This window comes from Mobula birostris, chromosome 5 (assembly GCF_030028105.1).
Source record: "Mobula birostris isolate sMobBir1 chromosome 5, sMobBir1.hap1, whole genome shotgun sequence".
NCBI lineage: Eukaryota > Metazoa > Chordata > Chondrichthyes > Myliobatiformes > Myliobatidae > Mobula > Mobula birostris.
Window position 1 is genome coordinate 195,029,847 of NC_092374.1, and position 24,139 is coordinate 195,053,985.

Genomic DNA, 24,139 nt, shown 5'->3' on the forward strand with positions numbered 1-24,139 from the left:
AATGCATTTTACTTATTGTGCACATTGTGCGAGGTGCCCAGGCAGTTACCCAACAGTAGATAAAAGAGGCTGCTGATGGTGGAATCAGGCGAGTAATTCAGCGGGCCGAGCAGATCTGTGTGTGTGTGAGGGGGGGCGGGGGGGGCGGTGGTTGTGGGGTGGTGTAAGCAGATTTGGGACGAAACCCTGCATCGAAGTAAAAGTGGAGAGGACAGATGGATAATATAAGCATCTGTGGAGGGAATGTCTCTCCACTCCCTCGTTCCTACCTGTAAGATTAACAAATTAAATGAGGCGGGGTTGTGGTCGTAACACCGACTGTTATGGTAGGACAGGGGGGCACAAGTCAGTTTGTGAGATTTGGGATCTGCTATTTAAAATATCACTTAATTGGACATCAAGAGCCGCAATTCAGGGCAAAATGTACTTAGATTGTAATCAAAGAACGCCTGGAGGGATAGGGTGGAAATACCCTGCAGGAGCGTATCTCTTTTCAATAAGCGCGGTGTCAAGCAAATCATAATGCTTTGCGGAAGGTGTGGAGGGGCCAGTGAAGATGACGTCTACTGCCTGCGGGAGTGAAACTGCAAACTAGCAAATTCTGCATTGCAGTGTTGGAGAGTGAGGACTTCTACCGCGTTGAAAAGTCACAATGTTTTGCGTTGGCGAATCATTCAGACTATGGCTGTACTAGAGATACAACTTGAATGAAGGGACCGCAACTTACAAACGTATAAGAAAAACGACGGATTGAACCAAAAACGACTAAGACTCATCTGGCATCCAGGGAGCAGATGATTTTGCGCTGGATTGCAGTCTGAACCGAACGGTCAGTCTGTATAGATTTCCATCGATTTCGTCCGGATGCCTTTGAAGACATTTACATTTATCGTCGGAAGCTCGGATAACATTCAAAAACGCGACGTTGTTCAGTACTAGTCAATCCCTTAGAAGAAGACTTTGCGACGGAATATTAAAATACAGCTCGCTTTAAGGCGCTTCTCACAAAAGGTATCCTTTCTTTATTCCAAGTATGCTTCAATAGAAAAGCAGGTTGGTTAAACAGTCATTTTACGCTTTGGTTAAGAGTACTAGAAATTTTTGCACGGTTTCCTTTGGAATAGAAATCCTGAAGTCCATGCAAAAGTGTGCTCTTGCTGTAAAGACGACCAGACGGACCGAGAAGGTTAGGGATTGGCTTCCGCTCGTCTTGAAAGTCCTAAATTGCTCTCATATGCGAGTGATTTATATGCGCAGAATTTACTCTCAGGAAAACTTCATATGCTGCTGCCTTGAAAATGCAACATTCGCTAGTAAAATTTCCTCTTTCTATAAAGTTCCCAACACGTTCTATTTTACAATTATTTATTTGTTCACAGGATGGAAACGGCGGTATTCTCTGTTCATTCTTGAATGGCCCAGATTTAAACCATCCAGCTGTTTCAAAGTGCCGGTGACTGCGACCAGTAAAAAAAACATCCCCATGTATTCTTTTCAGTTTACAGAATTGGATTTTAATTCCAGTGATGTCGTGATAATATCGAGCTGGTATATCCGGGCAATGTTTCGGAACACTAGGGGCTAATCCAGCAGATTAATCACACATTAATTTACGCCATTCCACACGCTTACATCTTTTGCGCTTCCCATTGTTTTTCTCGCACAGCGTTTGCCCTCTCTGTAGATTCTGCAGACGTGGGAAATCCAGGGAAACACATGTAAAGTGCCAGAAGAACTCAGCAGGCCAGGCGGCATCGATGGAGGGGAATGACCGGCAGTTGATTCAGGCCGAGACCTTTCATCAGGACATCTCTGTAAACCTTCTACTGCATTGACAGCGGTTATCCCTGTAAAATGTTGCATCTGGAGTAGAAGTTAGCATATTTAATTCAAGTGAACAATATGTCGGTACACTCATTCAAATAATCCTTGATCGCGGACTTCAATTCTACTAGCTTCTCTGTCACTTAACCCGTTTCTGTTTGTTTTCATATCCTTTCATTTCTATCCTCACTCAAATTTTAAACCTCAACGTGATTTTTATTAAGTCCAAAAATAATTAGTGTTTATTTAAAATCGCGTCGGTTGCTCTGCGGTAACCCACTCCCCAATTTTAGACATTATCTGTGATTCGACTGAATTTCCTGTGAGCTCCTTTTGTATTGCTTTGCCTCTAGAAGACAGAGTGAGGGAGAAAATGTAAGGGGAAGGGGCGAGAGAAAGACAAAAGAACCGGATAATAGATAGAGAGAGAGGGATAGAGGGGAGAGAGGGAGAGAGAGAAAGAGAGAAGTTCGAAATTGCAATCTACGACACGAAAATTAAGGGAAGAACGATTGACTATGTAAAATCAATATTCAGCTGGCAGATGAAGTGGCGTGAATTTATGAATACAAATTTTGAAGAGAAAGGAAAGGGTGCATACATAAATTGTAAGCATTAGGCCTAAATACAGAAATCGACTTCCCAAATTCGCGGTTGGTCATTGATAAAGTCGGAAAAAAATGGAACAACATATTGAATGTTACAAATGGGAACATGTTCTACCTTTCAGGTGTATGCAGATAAATATCCATCAGGGGAGATTTACAGTAGGGTGCCGAGTATATTAAAATATATTCAATTAGCTGAAAATCTAGGGCTGGGGCAATATTAAGAAGAAGGTTCCGGATGAAGGGTCTCGGCCCGAAACGTCGGTTCTTTATTCTTCTCGATAGATGCTGCCTGACCTGCTGATTTTCTCCAGCATTTTGTGAGTGTTGCTCTGGATTTCCAGCATCTGCAGAATCTCTTGTGATTAAGAAGGAGGATTATGTATTCATCTTGCTGTTGGAAAGATCAGCGCATTGTACAACTTGCTACTTAAAGGATAGGTTAATTAATATACATGAGGAAACCAATAGTGCTATGATGTGTGCACTCGGACAGCAACCCTTCGATAAATGAGGAAAAGTATGTCGCCCAGTTTTCGTAAGGAAAATTAACGTTTCTATAACTATCTAGTTCAACATGATAGGTTAAAAATTTTCAAATATCCACGCTGATATTTTAAAGGCATCACTAATTATATATGATTATGAATACTTATTATCATCATGGAATGCAGATTATATACTGGAACCGTCTTCTGGAATAAATTAATTTAAAACAGGATACATCGTTTAATCAGAAGCTAGGTAGGACATTATGGAAGGACCTAATATTATAACACCGCAGGTTTCATTTTAACTCTCTCATTGCTGGTTTTCTGGTCAAACTAACCGTCAGTTTATCTATCTACCCGTATATGCACGCACAAAGCCCAGTGTATATGGGCAACAATCTCTATTCCAGTTCCCGCAATCAGTCAAATTTCCCTGATCTTTCTGAAAAAAAAAATAACATTATGAGCGGTATAGACCATTCGTGGTAAGTAAAATTAGCTCCTAAAGACATAAACCTCATCAATAACAGTCGGAAGAAAAATTCAACAAAAAGCGATATAACGCATCTCATTTGTCGATACCGAATAAAATATAAACTGTAAAAGTCCGGACTACGATGTGTGTAACTGGAAGATTTACAGAGGGTTGGTGCTTAGAAATGTCATTAAAACACTTCCCGCATAATTCCTTTGAAGATACTGCGTTTAAAGATAGAAGTTACTTTGAAACTTTATAACTTGTGCCGTAAATGCACCTTATTCTAAATGTCAATCTTCTGGCATATATTTTACTACTTGTGGCAACATTACTTTATATGAAGTGTGTGAGTTATATGTACTGTGTTGTGAAAGTTGAACGGGAGCAACATTGCTTTGTTTGGTGATAAACTTGTTCATGTTGAATGACAATAAATTTGACCTTGAACTTGAAACATCTACTAAATTTGTTTTAAGCACATTCCCACTTCAAACGGTTTGCTTTCATGTAATTTGCTACACAATATGATGGACCTAAATTAGAATTAGAGGGTGGGAAAAGAATATACGGTGGTATCTTATGACTTATATAAGGATGCATAGTGTATCATATGAACAACAGTATGCTGAAAATTCATAAGTCTGTGACCAGGCTTTGGTTAAAATGTATTAAATTTCGGTACTGGATCTTTGAAAGAATGGCAAAATTGTGGAGGGGTTGACAGCACTGAAAGTGCAAACAGAAGAGATTCTGCAGATGCTGAATATCCAGAGCAATGTACACAAAATGCTGGAGGCAGCACCTGGGGAGGGAATTAAACAGTTCGGGCACAAAGAAGTGATACTAGGGGGCGGAGTGGGACACTACAATGCAATAAATGCAACTTTAAACCGGCAACTGCATTTTATTTCAGTCAAAACCTGCAGTAAATGAACATCGTAAACACAAGAGATCCTGCAGGTGCTGGAAGTCCAGAGCACCAAACGCAAAACGCTGGAAGAACTCAGCAGGTCACCCAGCATTTATAGTGCGGCGCAGCAGTCGGCGTTCCGGACTGAGACCCTTCATGAATATTAGAAGGGCAGCCTTCATTTGGAATCGGCATTTTACTGCTTAGGTCAGACAGAGTTAAAAGACGGTCTCAGAATTCTGATTGATGTTGACGGAGAGAATGAGGGAAATTGTTTCTAATGGCAACGGAGTAGGTAATGCCAGGTCACAGCATTACTGCAATTTGATAAAGAAATCGAACAGAAACGAGAATATTGGTCTGGTATATTGTGTATTATTGAAATAGTGAAATCACATCATAAAAAGGATTAGAGAAGAATATTCATTTGTTTCTTTTAAAGGGACACAAGAGCTAAAAGAAGCGTGCCAGCGAGTAAATAGGATGGCTCGCTAACGAAACTAGTGGTACTATTCACTAACTGCTTTAAAAAACGCACAGAGGCACAGAAGATCTGTATTGCGTACTTCCATTATCTCCTGGTTATGTAGTTAGCACCTGATATATTGAATTTAACTCAATTGCTTCAGCGTGACTCGAGTTACCCGACTCCAGTAGAATTAATAGTATAATCAGGTAATGATTCAGGGCTCCGCGGCTCCCTTCCCTGAATACCGTCACAACATACCCAAGTGCATTAGAGAAGTGGCTCATGATTACCGTTTAATTCGACAGAGAGCAGATTGCACCGAATGGAAAACAATATATTAAACGTTCATGGTTTTGCAAAGGTCGTTTACAAATTAATGCAAACAAACAGATTCCGACCTAGAAAATCGCGAGGAAATGGAATTAATGACTTCTAAATATAAACATGCGGTGCTATGACAGATTCTTCTGAAAATTGAACTACGCATATATATATATATATTTACTGTAATTTATTTATTTATTTATTTTTATTTCTATATCATCATGCATTCAAATGAACTGCTGCTGCTATGTTAACAAATTTCATGACACATGCCGATGATAATAATCCTGATTCTGCTTTTGATTTGTAAAAAAAAAACACGCTCCGATCTACAAACCGAACTCAGTGTTCATGTAGTTTGTGCTTAATTAATGGCGCAGTATAGACAGTGGCAGAAACATTTTTCATCTTTATTGTTGCATTATAGCAATCACGCTCAATCAACCATTTAATATTTCATCTTGTCTTATATGTTTTCAGATGCGGTTACTGTAATTGCCGCTCACTTACTGGCCTGGGTTCATGATGACATCCAAAAGACCAAAGCAGTTGAAAATTTGCAAGGGTTTACAGACCAGTCAGTCGGCTGGAAGTTCAGGCTTTGGAAAGTAGCGGCGCTCTCTCTCGCACAGATAGAAAGCCGAATTCAGTCCTTTTCTTCTGCGTTGTCCGTTTCGCGTTTGCACCTTCTCAGTGTGACCTCCCTCGCCCCCCCCCCCAACGGCCATTCTCCAGCTGTTCCCATTCCTCTCCAAAACGTGCTGGTTAATTGTCCTGAGTAAACTTCCCCGAACACGTAGGTAAATAGTGGGCTGTGGTGCTGGGGAGCTGGGGTTGGGTTAGAATGAGGAGAACGGGAGAAAACTGACGGGAATGTCGGGAGAATTAAACAATGAGATAAATGTAGGTTCGTGTAAATAGGTAGCTGGTGCAGGCTGGAGAAGCCAGCTTCCCTACTGTATTTTTATTTCTATATTATTATCCATCTTTATACGGCTTCAAAAATGGAGTTATGGATTTCCATTGCTCCCGTATCTGAGGCAATGAAACGGACCTTTATTTGCACATGCTGACTAGAATTTCCAGCATTTTATCCTGTTTCTGAGAAGACTGAGGTTATTCAGATCTCGTCATTTGGCTTCCTCTATTTGTCAGAATCGTTAAATTCGTTGGTAGCTCGCTTCCTGACAGATGCTGACTCGTCTGGTTGAAGAGAATTATTCAAACTCACTTGAAGTGATTAACACCAAGCCGCGGTTCGAACTGTGTCTGAGCGCAATACACACGCGCGCTGAAGGGCGATCTTATCTCGGCAAGCAAATGAAGAATAACGACATGTCTTTTCCTTTTTATAACAGTCAACTACAATGACGCTCTATCGCTGGGCAACAGTTATCGTCTTCCTCCTGATTTCAGATATTTTGCCGGGTAAGTTGAGCTGGATTGCTTAAATTTCGGCGCACCGAATATTGTTTATTTAATACCAGGAAAAATAGCTTAATTTATTATATTGTTACAATGGTGGGAGAAAAACAAATAAATGGCATCGGCAAATTTGGTTGAAAAGTTATTTTAATTTTATTACGAATCTGTAATGACTAAAGTGTGAAAAGCAACTCCTCAGCCATAACTGTCTCGTTTATTTTTCCCGTATTGGTGCAGAAAGTAATTATTAGCGTGCCTTTGCCGAGCACAGCTTGATGGAGCTGCTGCTTGGTAGCTCCAGTGATTCGAGTTCAATCCGGTGCTGTCGGTGCAGAGTTTGCACCCTCTCCTCGTGACCGCGCGGGTTCTTCCGCTTTCTTTAGGGGAATAATGTAGAAATTGGCTGAGATTGCAAGTTTCAGAAGCTAATTCCGATCCTGCGCAGTGGCCCCTCCATAACAGACCGAAGCTAAGCAAAAATAAGAGAAAGATTTTATTTTTCGACTTACAATATAATTTTGATGAGTGTGGTAAGTTAAATCATGGCAAGATTTACACAATAAATGTCAGTAACATAGGGAATGCTGTGGAACAGACGGGCCAAGAGCTACAGGGCATAGTTCCTTGAAAGTGGCGAGACAGATAAATATGCTGGCGAAGAACATGTTTGATACACTTTCTTTCGTCACTCAAGACACAGAGAAGAGGAGTAGGTATTTCATGTTACAACTGCACAAGCCATTGGTGAGACCCTGCCTGGAGTGTTCTGCACATTTTTGATTCGTAGCAGAAAGAAGGATGCAGAACAAGTGAACCAGGATGGCATCGAAACTGGTGGGCTTGCCAGGATAGTTGGGATAGGCAGGGTTTTCCCTTCACTGGAGCGTAGGAGGCGGAGAGGTGACCTTACAAAGCTGTAAGAAATTAGAGGTATAATGCAGTGAATGTTCACTGTCTTCTCCCCAGGGTAGTGGAGTCAAAAACTGAAAGGCATAGGTTCAATGTGAGAGGGGAAATATTTACAGGGAACATGAGGGGTGCTTTTCACGCGGGTGCGGGAGGTATAAGGAACCAGCTGCCAGAGGAAGTGGTGGAGACGGATCCAATTACAACGTTTAAACCTCATTTGAAAACGTACCTGAATTACCAACGTTTAAAATGATATGGGCCAAACCCAGGGAGATTGGGTTGGCAATTTTGTCCGCATTGCTGGGATGCGTCGTAGGCTTGTCTCCGTGCTGTATAAATCTGTGGTTTTAATTATTATCACGCTCCGTTTACAAAGTACACGGCCAGCAGACTTTCATACACCATTCAGTAATAAGTACTCGGCTCTTATTCTTGACCTTGGAATACAGTAATGGAACGCCCATTTTGAATGCAGTTCCAGGCGGCCAAAAATATGTTTTGCAATGATCATCCAGAATTCATTTATGAAACTTTTGACAACCCAGTGTTGGTGTCATGGGTTCAACAAATGGCTAACATAAACGATTCTATTGTCCATCAGCCACGGGGCTACATACACCGTTTCTGTAACACAGATAGAACTTTTACTGTAACGTTTATTGGGTACTATAGGATAATATAGCAATGTTCACCTCCATACCACTAAAAACGATAATTATTAGCAACATGGAATTGCACACGAGCTGACAACCATGGAGTTGTCCCAGGGTTGTCACAATTTTGCATTAATATACTTACAAAATGGTTCAATATAATCATTATTTTTCGACTGAAAACGCTTTTTAAGCTTAATTTCCTAAATTTAGGAGAGCATCCACTCTGCTTGTTTGTTCTATCAGCTTTTCTTTCGAGAGATTAAAATATTATTGACATGCAAATGATCAAAAATTTTTTTTGCAGTTTAATTTAGTATTTCGGGTTGTTATTATTGTTTGCGCATTATAATCTGTAAAGTGGTTGAACGCCTATCCAGTTCACAACCAAAAAAAGTCATACCCCAATGTTACTAATCTATAAATAAAACAATGCCAAGGAAAACGTGGTGTATGGGTATAAACAGAAATATTACCATCCAACCCGGTGAACTGTGATTTTTTAAAATCTGATACATTCTATTTATAACTATTTTTGAAAATAGCAACTAAGCCAACACTCATCTATCTACCCATCTATCTATCTATCTATCTATCCCCAAACCAATTGCTGCCAAAGAATGGGGCCAGAATTTAATACATTTTGACTTTCCCCGCAGATGTCAGTGAAATTAACAATTTATATCTAAGTCCTGGAAAATATTCTCCATTAAAAAAAAAACACATGCACGGTTCTATGTTAATGCGCCTTTCACGAATATGTTACTCTAGGGTTAACGCTCACTAGAAGAAGTTGACTCGCTTGAATGTTTTACCCGGAAACTTCGGTATATTAATTTTTTATTTGTGTATTTTTATGTTTGGCCAGGTACCGAGACTGTAACTGGTCGAGTATTCCAAACCCCAGCAACAGTTCATTTATCCGAAGGCACCACCCTGGTTTTGAATTGCACTTTTGATCTGAGTGGGGTATTAACTTATACCTGGAGTAAGGATGACTGCCCCATGGATTTCAAATCCCAGAGATACAAAGATAAAGTAGTACGACCTGATCCAAATCGTTTTAAAATCAAGAAGGATGCTTCAATCCAGATTAAGAATGTTACAATATTCGACTCAGGAATGTATTACTGTGAAATTGATGAAATGGGCAAAGGGAAAAACAAAGGCAGCGGAACCTTGGTCACCGTGAGCAGTAAGGAAATCTAATATTATAACACTCTCACATGCGTGTTGATATCATAGTTTGCATCGTTCTCTGATAACATTGTGGTAACACAGGTATGTGCACATAGAGGAGGCCTTACACTTTTTTTATAGCATGGACAGCCTTGGTAGTCCAGTGAAGCCTCTGGACCCCTTCTCAGAATAATGATTTAAATATATAAAACAAATTGCACATGATTACAAAAGAAACCAAGTATATTGAAATACAATGATCAAACTATGAAGAAAACAAATTTGTGGTATCTATGTGCCTCTTTATTAACGCATTAACTAATTGAAGGAAATGCTAAATTTCAGTTATAGGTTAATGAAGTTGTAATGTTTTTCCCATCCAAGATTACGGATCCCCTGGAGGGGTCCATAGACTCCTGGTTAAGTACTCCTGGCACATAAGCATTCAGGTCCATTGCAAGGAAACTGGATTGGCGTAGATAAACATCACTGTCTGCATAGGCGCGTTAGGCTGAATAGCCAGTTTATTTTTGCAGTGCAAGTAATCGATGGCTCTATAACTCCAATGGAAATTTTCTTCTCCTCTTCCACTAATCTGTTTTTCTTTGGTCTGTTTGTCTCCCCCACCCATCCTTTCTCATTTCCTCAGTAATAGACCCAACCAAGGACTTATTCCGAATACATTTCAGTTTCCTGCTTTTTTATTTGCTGCTCAACCCGCGACATAGAATACAGTGCCTATAAAAAGTATGCACTCCCCCTTGGAGGTTTTGATGTTATATTCTTTTACAACATTGAATCTCGGTGGAATTAATTTGTATTTTTTGACACTGATCAACAGAAAAAAGACTCTTTGGTGTCCAACTGAAGATATACCTATACAAAGTAATCTAAATCAATCGCAAATATAAAAACACAAAATAATTTATTGCATAACTATTCACGCCCTTTAATATGGCACACCAAATCACCACCGGTGCAGCCAATTGGTTTTAGAAGAGGCATAATTAGTTAAATGGAGATCTATTTTTGGAGACCTGTGTGCAGTCAAGGTGTTTCAACTGGTTGATGTAAAAATACACCTGTATCTTGAAGGTTCAACTGCTGCTGAGACAGTATCCTGGCAAAAACTACACCATGAAGACAAAAGAACACTCCAGCAACTCCATGAAAAGGGTATTGAAAAGCATAAGTCAGCAGATGAATACAACAACATTTCCAAGTCACTGAATATCCCTTGGAGTACAATAAATTCAATCATCAAGACATGGAAAGAATATGGCACAGCTGTAAATCTGCCTAGAGCCGGTCGTCCTCAAAAACTGAGTGATCGTGCAAAAAGGGAACTAGTGAGGGAGGCCACCAAAAGACCTATGCCAATTCTGGAGGAGTTATAAACTTCAGTGTCTGAGATGAGAGAGATCGTTTAAACAAAAACCGTTGCCCGCGTGTTTCACCAGTCGCAGCTTTAAGGGAGAGGCGCAAAGAGAAAACCACTGTTGAACAAAACCCTTACATGAAATCTCAGCCAAGTTTGCCAGAAGGCATGTGGGAGACTCTGAAGTCAACTGAAAGAGGGTTCTATGATTTGATGAAACCAAAATTGAACTTTTTGGCTATCAGACTAAACATTATGTTTGGCAGCCAAACACCACACATATCCTCCCTACTGTGAAACATGGTGATGGCTACATCATACCGTGGGGATGCTTCACTGCAGCAGGCTTGTGAAGGTAGAGGGTGAAATGAATGTGCAAAATACAGTGAAATCCTGGAAGAAAGCCTGATGCGGTCCACAAGAGAAATGCGACTTGGAAGAAGATCTGTTTTCCAGCAAGTCAATGAGCCCAATCATAAAACCAAATCTATACAGGAATAGCTTTAAAACAACAAAAATATGGCCCTGGAGTGACCAAGTCAGAGTCAAGATCTCAATCCAATTGAGAATTTGTGGCTGGACTTGAAAAAGGCTGTTCGCTTATGATCCCTATGCATCTGACAGAGCCTGAGCAGTTTTCTAAAGAAGAAAGGGTAAAACTTGCAGTGTTCATATGCGCAAATCTGATAAATACTGACTTGAAATGGGTGAACAGTTGTGCAATCAATTATTTCGTGTTTTATATATGTAATTTAGATCACTTTGTAGAGATCTATCTTCACTTTGGTACGAAAAGGTATTTCTTCCTTGTAATAGCTCCGTCTGTCTAAGTAGACAATGGATGCACCCGTTCCGGGGCGCAGACCCGGGCGATGAATATGGAGATCCTGTGCTGCCCAGACATCAAGATCCCCCTCTCAGCCTCGCGGATTAGTCCAAAGGAATACGAAGCAGTACATTTGGCATCAGCTTGGCTACAGGAGCTGCCGGGAGGTGACCTGATACGTCAACCAACCGCCTTAGGGGCTCCACACCGGCTACTGTCAGCCGGAGTCAGCTGAGCCCGGGACTCGTGATCAGTGTAAAAAAACAACAAATTAAATCCACTGTGACTCAATTTTGTATAACGATAAAGTATGAAGGTTTGCGGGGTGAGGGTGAATAGTTTTTATACGTATAACTTACGGTGTTTTCATTTGTTTTCTCTCTATAGGAAGTTGGAAAACCGAAAACCAGTCAGTAGGTATTCATCTTGAATGGCAGTGGATTGGAATCGCAGGTGGTGTAGTATTCCTAATTATTTTGATACTGCTTGTAGTGATCGCAGTCCTTACTAGACGAAATAAAGGTACGTTCAAAATTAGAAAGTTTATTATACTTATTCATGCAAGCGTTGTGAGTTCATGGCAAGATTCAGAGTAGTAACACGTCGTTATCGTTATCACACAACATACAGCAGAGACAAATGCACATTCAGATAATTTTGTTTTTTTTTAGCGAAAATTGTATATTATTATTTTATTAGGAACTATGATTGAATTTTGCCATTCTCTTTCTTACAGCTTACGCCTTACTGGTCAGGTAAGCTGGTCAGCAACTTTCACGTTGTTTTACATTGCTAACATTTAAGTTTTGTTCAAAAAGATTTCCCCAAACACATATTAGCAATTAATAATCCGTATTCTGTTTATTTTCCATAGAGAATGCACTTCCTTTGATTCTGCAAAAGAGCCGAGTAAGTCATTCAAATTTTTCTTGGGTGCTACAAAGACTAGGAGCTGTTTATGCGTCGGCACGTGTGTGTGTATGTATGTTTATTTTATGTATTGAGCAATAATGGACAGAACAGGGCCTGCTGGCCCTTCAGCAGCGACGCTCTAGCAACCCGGACACCCTGGCTTAACTCTAATTTATTCATGGAACAATTTACAATGGCCAAGTAACCTACCTGGCATATCTTTGGATTGTGGGAAGAATCCGGAGCACCCAGGGAAAATCCACAAATTCCACACAGAGGGTTTCCAGAGTCTCATGGTTTCTGTGAAGTGAAATCTTTCCTGACATATCTGTTCGAGTTGTGTGAGGAAGTAACAGGCAGGGTGGACAAAGGAGAGGTACTGGGTGTCACTTTCTTGGATTTTCAGAAGACATTTGCTAAGGTGCCACACGTGAGGCTGCTTAACAAGATAAAATCACATGGTATTACAGGAAAGATACTGCTTGGATAGAGGACTGGCTGACAGACAGGAGGCAGTGAGTGGGAATAAAGGGAATAAAGGGGAACTTTTCTAGCTGACTGCCAGTGACTAGTGGTGTTTCTCAGGGGTCTGTTTTGGGACCGCTACTTTTCGCATTGTTTGTCAAGGATTTAAATAATAGAATTGATGGCTTTGTGGGAGCTTGTGGAGGATACAAAGATAGGTGGAGGGGTAGCTAGTGCTGTGGAAGCAATGCGATTGCTGAAGGACTTAGACAAATTGGAAGAACGGGCAAAACTTAGCAGATGGAACACAGTATTAGGAACTGTATGATAATGCATTTTGGTAATAGTATGGTTTAATTGGGGAGAAGCTTCAAACATCGGAGCTGCAAGTGACTTAGGAGACCCCGTGCAAGACTCCCAGAAGGTTAATTTAAAGTTTGACTCTATGGTAACGAAGACAAGTGCAGTGTTAGCATTTATTTCAAAGGAAATAGTATATAAAAAGAGGGAAATAATGCTGATCCTTTATAAGACACTAGTCAGGGTTCTCTTGGATTATTGCCGACAGGTTTGGGCGCCGTATCTCAGAAAGGATGTGTTGTCATTGGAGAGAGTCCAGAGGAGGTTCACCACAATAATTCCGGGAATGAAGGGGTTAACATATGTGGGGCGTTTGGCAGCTCTGGGCCTGTACTCACTGGAATATAGAAGAATGCGAAGGGATCTCATTGAAACCAACTGAATGTTGAAGGAATTTCATAGGGTGGATATGGAGAGGACGTTTTCTATGGTGGGAGTATCCAAAACTAGAGGGCACAGCTTCAAAATTGAGAGGTGACCTTTGAGAGTTGACCTTTTAGAACAGTGGTAAGGAGGAACTCCTTTTTAGTCAGAGAGTAGTGAATCTATGGAATGCTCTGCCACAGACTGCGGTGGAGGCAGTTAGTTTACTTAAAGCAGAAATTAATAGTTTCCTAACCGGTCAGGGCATGAAAGGAGCTGGCGAGAAGGCAGGTGTATGGCGTGAGTGGGATCCGCAGCAGCCATGATGGAATGGCGAAACAGACTCGATGGGCTGAATGGCCTAATTATGCTCCTATGTGTTAAGGTCTTATGGTCGTATGTACTCTTTACAGATGACGCTGGGATTGAACTCCGAACTCGATGCCCCGAGCTGCAGTAGCGTCATAGTGACCGCTATGCTACTGTATTTGTGTGTGTGTGTGTGTGTGTGTGTGTGTGTGTAAGTGAGGGAGAGAGAGATTTAAGTAAAGAAGTGTCATAAACTAGTACTTACCCGAAATATCTGATGATTTAATCATAAACGCAAGAAACTCAGCAGATGCGGGAAATCCAGAGCAATAAAAACAAAATGATGAAGGAGCTCGGTACGTCAGGCCGAGAGGAATAGGCAATCGACATTCGGGATGACACCCTTCATCAGGACTAAGAAAGAGGGTGAAAATGTCTGAATAAAAAGAAGGGGTGAAAGGAAGAAAGACAATCTAGAAGGTGACTGGTGAAGCCAGGTTGGTGGAAAAGATAAAGGGCAGGAAATAAAGGAATCTGACAAGAGAGGAAAGTGAATAACGGAAGAAAGAAAGGGACAGCGGGGGAGGTGATAGGCAGCTGAGGAGAAGAGTGGGGAATGGAAGAAGAGAGAAGAAGAACGAGAACAGGAAAAAAATATTGGAAGGGGGTATGCCAGCAGGTTGAACGCTACTTAGACAGAATAATAGTTGACGTTCCTCCAGCCTGAGAGTGGCCTTATTTTGAAGAAGAGGAGGCAATAGACTGACATGTCAGAAAGGGAATGTGGATCCGATTTAAATTACCTCATCAAATCTCTATATCTCACACCCATTGCCATCAAGCTCATAATGCACCCCATATTGCTCGTTTCTACACAAACCCGACTCTCCGGTTTGGCCCATTGTCTCTGTCTGCTCTTGCCCCACCGAACTCTTGTCATGAACATAATTTTCTCCTTCTGGTATTTGAAAAAAATATCTACTCCCACGTGAGCCTCTTACCTCTTATCCTCACCTGCCTTCAGCTCTTCTGGTGCCCTTCCTTCTTCCCTTTCTCCCATGGTCCGTTCTCCTCTCCTATCAGATTTCTTCTACTCCAACCCTTTACCTTTCTCATTCACCCAGTTTCACCTATTACCTTCTAGCTTGTCATCCTTCCCCTCTTCCACATTTTTGTTATGACATCTTCTATCTTCCTTTCCATTCCAGACAAAGGGATGCAGCCTGAATCGCCGACTGTTTGTTCATTTTCATAGATGCAGCCTGACCTGCTGAGTTCCTCTCGCATTTTGTATTTGTTGATTTAATTAACTGGACAGCCTGTTCATTTCTTTTTCCATAACTTCAAATAGGAAAAGCCCAGTGTCAACGAAGTCTAAAATATCCAGAGAAAACAGGAAGTACTCATACATTTTTAAAGTTAAAATGATAACTTTACTGCTAACAGAAACCAAGGAGAAAACAAACAGAAAAAACTCTGCTCTGGACATAATTACAGCATAAATCAGAGGGCATTTCATGAAGGGGCAATAATTGCAATGAAATATAGTATAATTTAGGACTTTCGTTCTCGCAACAGCGTGAGTTTTGCTATTAGTTGTCCACTTTCGTCTATGAAACAGCTGTATAAATGTAAACTTCTCACATATTTAGAACAGGGTTTCCCAACATGTGGTCTACAGGCCCCTTGCTTAATGCTATTGGTCCATGGCATAAAAATTGGGAAGATTTAGAAGTTTATTTTAAAGTGAGTTGATGTACCCGTAAAAAGATTTCCCTGGCAATGAATGTAATATAACAGATGCGGTGATTGTCTAGAGATTCAAATACAAAGCATACTAATCCACAAAATTGAAGCATCATTTAAAATATTTGTGTTGGTTATTACAATAATGCGCATTTTTTATTTTGTCTTTAAACAGTTGCACCTCCTAGAAGAAAAATGAACGAGCACGCCAATTGTCAGGTAATGCATTTTGTTTATCTCGGAGTGTGTGATGTGCGAAACGAATGTCACACATGATAAATTTCCAAACTTTTTAACAAATTGGAAAACCATAGAAACAGAGTTTCCACCTCAACCACCACCGCCGGCAGCCCATTCCACGCACTATAGTCCAGTTAGCCTAACCTCAGTGGTTGGGAAAATGTTGGAGTCTATTATCAAAGAGGTTTCAGGGTACTTGGGAACTAATGATAAAATAAGTCAAAGTCAGCATGGTTTCTGTTAAGGGAAATCTTGCCTGACAAATCTGCTAGTGTTCTTCGAGGAAGTAATAAGCAGGGTGGCAGTGGATGCCATTTACTTGGATTTTCAGAACACGGTTGATAAGATGAAAAACATGAGGCTGCTTAGCAAAATAAAATCCTACGGCGTTACAGGGAAAATACTGGCATGGACAGTGGAATGGCTGAGAAGTAGGGGGCATCGAGTGGAAATACAAGGGGTCTTTTCTGGTTGGCTGCCGGTGACTCGTGCTGTTTCTCAGGGGTCAGTATTGGGACCGCTGCTTTTCAAATTGTTCGTTAATGATTTAGATAATGGAATTGATGGCTTTGTGGCAAAGTTTGCGGATGATAAGAAGATAGATAGAGGGGCAGGTAGTACTGAGTGAGCAGGGCAAATTCATGGCAGATGCAATTTAATGTGGATAAATGTGAAGTTATCCACTTTGGTGGAAAAACAGGAAAACAGTTTATTATCTGAATGGTGCCCGATTAGGGAAAGGGGAGGTGCAACGAGACCTGGGTGTCATTATACACCAGTCATTGAAAGTGGGCATGCAGGTACAGCAGGTGGTGAAAAAGGCGAATGGTATGCTGGCATTCATAGCAAGAGGATTCGAGTACAGGAGCAGGGAGGTACTACTGCAGTTGTACAAGGCCTTGGTAAGACCACACCTGGAGTATTGTGTGCAGTTTTGGTCCCCTAATCTGAGGAAGGACATTCTTGCCATAGAGGGGGTACAAAGAAGGTTCACTATATTGATTCCTGGGATGGCAGGACTTTCATATGATGAAAGACTGGATCGACTATGCTTATACTAGTTGGAATTTAGAAGATTGAGGTGGGATCTTTTGAAACGTATAGAATTCTAAAGGGATTGGACAGGCTAGATGCAGGAAGTTTGTTCCCGATGTTGGGGAAGTCCAGAACGAGGGATCACAGTTTGAGGATAAAGGGGAAGCCTTTTAGGACCGAGATTAGGAAAAACTTCTTCACACCGAGAGTGGTGAATCTGTGGAATTCTCTGCCACAGGAAACAGTTGAGGCCAGTTCATTGGCTATATTTAAGAGGGAGTTAGATATGGCCCTTGTGGCTAAAGGGATCGGGGGTATGGAGGGAAGGTTGGTACAGGATTCTGAGTTGGATGATCAGCCATGATCATACTGAATGTTGGTGCAGGCTCGAAGGGCCGAATGGCCTACTCCTGCACCTATTATCTATGTTTCTATATGATTGCAGCAGGACTTAGACAAATCCAGTTGCTACTATCCAGGAAATGGTACCGCACCATTAAAGCCAGGACCAATTGCTCCGGGACAGCTTCTTCAACCACGCCACCAGAATGATTAATTCACGCTGTATTTTTATGCGATATTGACTGTCCTGTTGTAATACTATTCATTACAAATGACCATAAATTGCACATTGCACATTTAGACAGAGATGTAACGTAAACATTTTTTTACTCCTCATATATGTGAAGGATGTAAGGAATTAAATATCAATTCAATTCAATTCAAATTGGAAGAATGGACACAAAGTGGCAGATCAAATACAGTGTTATGAAATGTATGATAATACATTTTGGTAAATCGATCAATAGTGCAGACTATTGTCGAAATGGGGAGAATGTTCAAACATCAGACGTGCAGAAGGACTTAGGAGCCCTCGTGCAAGACTCCCAGAAGGTTAATTTACAGATGAGTCTATGGTAAAGGAGGCAAATGCAATGTTGGTATTTATTTCAAGGGGAATAGAATATAATAGCAAGGAGATAATGCTGCCAGATAAAAATTGCTGGTGAACACAGCAGGCGAGGCAGCATCTATAGGTACCCTTCGTCAGGAAAGGGTCTCAGCCTGAAACATCGACTGTACCTCTTCCTATAGATGCTGCCTGGCCTGCTGCGTTCACCAGCAATTTTTATGTGTGTTGCTTGAAATTCCAGCATCTGTAGATTTCCTCGTGTTTGCGAGATAATGCTGAGTCTTTATGAGACACTAGTCAGGCCGCACTTAGAATGTTGTCAACAGTTTTGGGCACCATAGCTTAAAAAGGATGTGTTATCATTCGAGAAAGTTCAGAGGAGGTTCACGAGGATAATTCCGGGAACGAAGGGATTAACATATGATGAGCGTTTGGCAGCTTTAGGCCTGTACTCACTGGAATCTAGAAGAATGTGTGGAGACCTCATTGAAAGCTACCGAATGTTGAAAAGACTAGATAGGTTGGATGTGGCGAGGATGTTTCATATGGCGACGGTATCCAGAACTAGCGGGCATAGCCTCAAAATTGAGCCTCAACCCTTTTGAAGAGGTGTAAGGGGGAATTTCTTTAGCCAAAAAGCAGTAAATTTGTGGAATGCTCTGCCAGAGACTGCGGTGTCGGGCAAATCCGTTGGCATATTTAAGGCGGATGTCGATCGTTTCCTGATCGGACTGGGCGTCAAAGAAATGGTGGTGCATAGTTGATGGGATGAATGGCTTAATTCTACTCCTCTGTCTTATGGTCTTAATGCGTGCATCACAGTACATACACCAGTCACACTACACATAAAGTAATTTTACCACTAATAAAGTAACAAATAATAAGGTGAATTTACGACACAAGTTAAAAAGTAAACAGTGTAACACGACTGGCGCTTCATACGTGCCGAGACCCGGGTGGTAGCAGAGAATCCCGTAGCCTCACGGTCTGCAGGAGGAAGCTGTAGCTTATCCTATCAGAACTTGTCTAATGTTACGGTACCTCCTGCCTTATGGTAGGGGCTCAAAGAGATTGTTGGATCATTGACAATGCTAAGGGCTGTGCGTACGCAACGCTTCTGGTAAATATCTCGAAAGGGTAGAAGAGAGACCCCAGCGATTCTCTTAGCGGTCACTGCAATCCTTTATAGGGACTTCCGGTCAGATCAGATGCCCTCTAATTCCTCATGCTACTCGGTATATGATTAATTAATGAAATTCTTCAATATAGGGGTTGGAGTGAAAATGGTTTTAAATTTAAAGTCATTTGAATAATCTGTCGATAATGCAAAGAAGATTTAATCCTTTTAACTGAAAATAAAAAGAAGAAATTTTGAGGAGGGTATTGAAAAAAAACAATATGGTCACATGCGCCTCCATCAACTTTACATTCTGACAGTCAACACTTATCACTTGTGTTCAGCAGTGTAGCCTTTACTGTGGCGTGTTCATGCTGGCAGACGAAATCCGTCACTTTTTTTTAACAGCTTGAGGAAACGCGGAGAATGGAAAACCACTACCTTGTTTTACATCTAACTCAACTTCTCTGTTTTAACGTGAAGCAAATGAAACTTCCATATTTCAATGGTATCGTTAGAATTACTCATGTTTAGATAGCAGTTCGACGGAAATACATTAAGTTTGCTATTGAAATTTGAGAATAGCATTTCACACTTTAACCATGGCTGCCGTTTACGATACTCCAAAAGGTCATGGCAATAAGATATTCAACCAAGGTAGAGATAAGTTATGTGGAACCAAGCATTTCACAATCTATAGCAATTAACGTTTCACAACCCACTTCATCTTTTTATTGTTTTCTTTTTTTTTGTTAACCACTACATATATTATAGCTCTCCTGTGTCTGAATACTGAATAGAGTGGGCCTTCAGAGGGTTAGATTGCCAGGACTGGTCAAACTTGCAGATCATAAGCAAGTTGAATGAAAATGCATTCTTCTTCCGAATAAATCATTTGTCCGGCACGGTGTCCTGCTTGCGGAATGTTTTTGAAGCTGCAATCATCCACTTAAATAGGGACCATTCTACCAGAGTTCTCACTCCTACTTTGTAGATGATGGAAAGACTTTGCGTACAGGAGGCGAGTCAGTCACTGCGGGATTCTGGTTGCCAACAGTGAGGCTAATATTATCGGAGTTTCTCAGAGATTTGCTTTGGACCCAGCTATTTTGTGTTATGGGCGTCACGGTGGTGTAGTCTCTTGTGCGCTTTACAGTACAAGACACCCAAGTTCAATTCTCACAGCTGTCTGACGATCTCCCCGTGAATGCGTTAGTTTCGTCTGGGTACTCCAGCTTCCTCCCCACAATCCAAGACATACCAATTAATTGGTCATTGGAAATCGTCCGGTGATTAGGCTAGGATTAAACACGAAGACTGCTGGGCAGTGCAGTTGATGGACTGGACTATGAATAAATACATCAATTTCATTTGTTTAATTAGTAATTTCCCTTCTGTATGAAGGCAGGGACTAAAATATTTGCTACTGTTTGCATACTATTCCATTCTATCTGCAAAAGACGCCTGTCTTTGAACGAAACAGGACTAAGGTTTTATTAAGACACGGACTGATGTGACATGTGATATAATGACCATGGCAAACAAGGGTGGGTCTAAGTACTTTTGCTTATTCTATCACCAAGACCACCTGTATCCAACTGATTAATGCAGCGTGGGTCTACAATGATAAGGAAATCATCTCACCTAGACCATCTACATCGATACCATGTTTGCAGCTGACTGTTCCAGGTGCAGAACCACTGTTTATTTTTTTGTCCATGAAGATGTTTCCAGGATTGAATGGCTTGTCATATGAAAAACGTCTGATGGCTCTGGGCCTGTATTCACTAGAATTCAGAATAATGAGGGGTGACCTCATTGAATCCTACCGAATGGTGAAAGGCCTTGATAGTGTGGATCTGTAGAGGATGTTTTCCATGGTGGGAGAGTCTAAGACGAGAGGACACAGTCTCAAAATAGAGGGGCGTCCTTTTACAACGGAGATGAAGAAGAATCTTCTTAGCCAGATAGCAGTGAATCTGTAGAATTCTTTGCCACAAGCAGCTGTGAAGGCCAAGTCTTTATGTATAGTTAAGGTAGAGGTTAATATATTCTTAATATATTCTTGACTGGTCAGGGCATGAAGGGATATGGGGAGAGGGCAGGAGAGTGGGACTAAGAAGAAAATTAGATCAGCTATGTTGAAATGGTGGAGCGGACTCGATGGGCCTAATGGGCTAATTCTTCTCCTATACCTTATGGAATAGAACTTGCGAAACAGGCTAAAAGTGAAGAGGAGCTAAAGGGAATGCCTATGACAGAAACAACGGTGGCATCCAATGAAAAAGACGGTAGCGCAAACTTGTAACTGCATCTGATCTCCCAGGAGGAAATACACTTAGTGCCCCCTTATTCGACACACCACTACACTTGCTCATTAATGCACACATCTAAACAGCCGATTATGTGGCAGCAACTCAGCACATAAAAGCATGCAGATATGGTCAAGAGGCTCGGTTGTTTTTCAGACTAAACCTCAGAATGGGGAAGAAATGTGATCTATCTGAATTGGAGTGATTGTTGGTGCCAGACGGTGAGGTTTGAGTATCACAAAAAATGTTGATCTCCTAGGATGTGACGTACATTGCCTAGAATTTACAGAGAATGGTGCGAAAAAATAATAATGTAAGCACCAGTTGCGTGGCGAAAATGCCTTGTTAATATACATGTCTATTGAGCATAAGCTGAGTGAGCTAGGGCTTTTCTCCAAGAGGCGAAGGAGGATGAGAAGTGACTTGATAAAGGTGTACAATATCATAAGAGGCATCGAGCAAGCTGACAGCCAGAGACTTTTTTTCCAGGGTGGGAATGGCTCACACGAAGGGAAATAACTTAGTCATAGTCATACTTTATTGATCCCGGGGGAAATTGGTTTTCGTTACAGTTGTAGCATAAATAATTAAATAGTAATAAAACCATAGGTAATTAAATAGTAATATGTAAATTATGCCAGGAAATAAGTCCAGGACCAGCCTATTGGCTCAGGGTGTCTAACCCTCCAAGGGAGGAGTTGTAAAGTTTGATGGCCACAGGCAGGAATGACTTCCTATGATGCTCTGTGTTGCATCTCAGAGGAATAAGTCTTTGGCTGAATGCACTCCTGTGGCCAACCAGTACATTATGTAGTGGATGGGAAACATTGTCCAAGATGGCATGTAACTTGGACAGCATCCTCTTTTCAGACACCACCGTGAGAGAGTCCAGTTCCATCCCCACAACATCACTGGCCTTACGAATGAGTTTGTTGATTCTGTTGGTGTCTGCTACCCTCAGCCTGCTGCCCCAGCACACAACAGCAAACATGATAGCACTGGCCACCACAGACTCGTAGAACATGCTCAGTATCGTCCGACAGATGTTAAAGTGCCTCAGTCTCCTCAGGAAATAAAGACGACTCTGACTCTTCTTGTAGACAGCCTCAGTATTCTTTGACCAAGTCCAGTTTATTGTCAATTCGTATCCCCAGATATTTGTAATCCTCCACCAGGTCCACACTGACCCCCTGGATGGAAGCAGAGGTCACTGGTGTCTTAGCTCTCCTCAGGTCTACCACCAGCTCCTTAGTCTTTTTCACATTAAGCTGCAGATAATTCTGCTCACATTATGTGACAAAGTTTCCTACCGTAGCTCTGTACTCAGCCTCATCTCCCTTGCTGATGCATCCAACTATGGCAGAGTCATCAGAAGACCTCTGAAGATGACAAGCATGTGTGTGTGGCTGTGTTTGTGTGTGTGGAACGCGCTGCCAGAGGTAGTGGTACAGGCAGACACATTCGGGATTTCTAAGAGAATCTGAGATAGGTGTACTGATGATAGAAAAATAGAGGGCTATGTGGGAGGGAATGCTTAGATACTTACTAGAGTAGGTCAAAATCGTGGGCCTAATGGCCTGTACTGTGCTTTACTGTTCACTGTTCTTTAGTATGTGAAATTTTCTGAATGAGATTATGGTGATAACAATTACGTTTATCTTAGTGTCAACGAATGAAATGTTCATGTTCTTGTTTAACAGCATGAAGACGCCCTCCTCCACTGCCACAATAAAGAGGGTGCGCCGAAGAGAAAGCGTCCACCGCCAGCAAGAAGGAACATGCAGTAGATTTCGGTCTGTGCCGTACTGTAGGGCCATTGCCGCTTGTGTAAACCACTCGGTGGTATCGAATAAATTGGTCGATAAAAATGTCATATATTTACAATTTGTATGTTTTTGTAACAAACCAAGACGTAGAACATTGATCAGGAATTCATGGTAAATGGATGTTTAAATACATGGTACTGGTTCTTTTTCGATTTGAAATGGACTCTTTATATCGTGTGGCCTGTCTTCAAATATGAAATTGAAATATAAACAAAATAACCGCAGATGCTGGAAATCTGAAACCGGTACAGAAAATGCAGCAAACGCTCTGGAGGTCCAGCAGTATTCGTGGAAACAACAACAGTTAACGTTTTGTGTGTGTGCAATGAAGGGTTAAAAACCCGAATCAGGGATAGTATGTATTTCCGCTGGTGCTGCGTGATCTACTAAGGGTTTTCACTGCTTTATATTTTGCTTCTGGTAGAAAGGAATACCTTCCTACTTCTTCTGATTGTTCCCTAATATGTATATTCCGGAAGCCTCACTTTTAGGCTCGCACTACAAATAAACTTCGTTACTCGTGCTCTTCGTTTTGATTCCGTCATCTTTTGCAAATAGTCTAAAAGCATGGGCTTGCAAACGAGGAAATTGAAACAGAGAAATGATGGACGTACCCTGTGAGTCAGGCCACATTTATAGGAAGCAAACGGCTTCAAGACCCTTCGTCAAAACTAGTAAGGATATTTAAAAAATTCTAGACGTAGGGAGGGTGGGGAAAAGATAATTTCAGATAGGGTTAAATGGGGGTGACCATGGGCATCATCTGAAAACACGATGTTCAGTACAATTACTGAATGGCGTTCTAACATATAACTGTCATTCATTCCGTGGGGCACTCTTCTGTTTTCGTGGCCTCTTGAAAAGAACATAATTTCAGTATGTATATTGTATACATTTCTCTAACATAAAATGAAACATATCGAATGGGAATAGTTAGAGAGTGAAGACATGACAAAGTAATATGGAAAAAATATTCTCGGCTTTAGTAGATGTAGACGAGGAAGATATGCCCAGCAGACGAGACTGGTCTTTCACAACCAGAGGGAGAAAAAAGGGGAAGTGCTTTT

At 41.2% G+C, this 24,139-nt stretch overlaps 1 protein-coding gene across 1 annotated transcript; it reads left to right on the plus strand.

Annotated features, from left to right (window-relative positions):
* Positions 1 to 587: 587 nt before the first annotated feature.
* LOC140198200 (uncharacterized) lies at positions 588 to 23,595 on the plus strand. Its single transcript, XM_072259231.1, has 8 exons — positions 588 to 1,011; positions 6,463 to 6,532; positions 8,960 to 9,286; positions 11,862 to 11,996; positions 12,211 to 12,229; positions 12,349 to 12,383; positions 15,805 to 15,848; positions 22,947 to 23,595. Exons 2-8 carry the CDS (start codon positions 6,472 to 6,474, stop codon positions 23,031 to 23,033), a joined length of 708 nt encoding a protein of 235 aa, XP_072115332.1. The 5' UTR covers positions 588 to 1,011; positions 6,463 to 6,471; the 3' UTR covers positions 23,034 to 23,595.
* Positions 23,596 to 24,139: the final 544 nt, after the last annotated feature.

Coding starts and splice junctions, on each gene's coding strand:
- LOC140198200 (XM_072259231.1), top strand. CDS start 6,472: ATGACGCTCTATCGCTGGGCAACAGTTATCGTCTTCCTCCTGATTTCA. Junction 6,533..8,959: donor GATTTCAGATATTTTGCCGG/GTAAGTTGAGCT, acceptor ATGTTTGGCCAG/GTACCGAGACTGTAACTGGT. Junction 9,287..11,861: donor AACCTTGGTCACCGTGAGCA/GTAAGGAAATCT, acceptor TTCTCTCTATAG/GAAGTTGGAAAACCGAAAAC.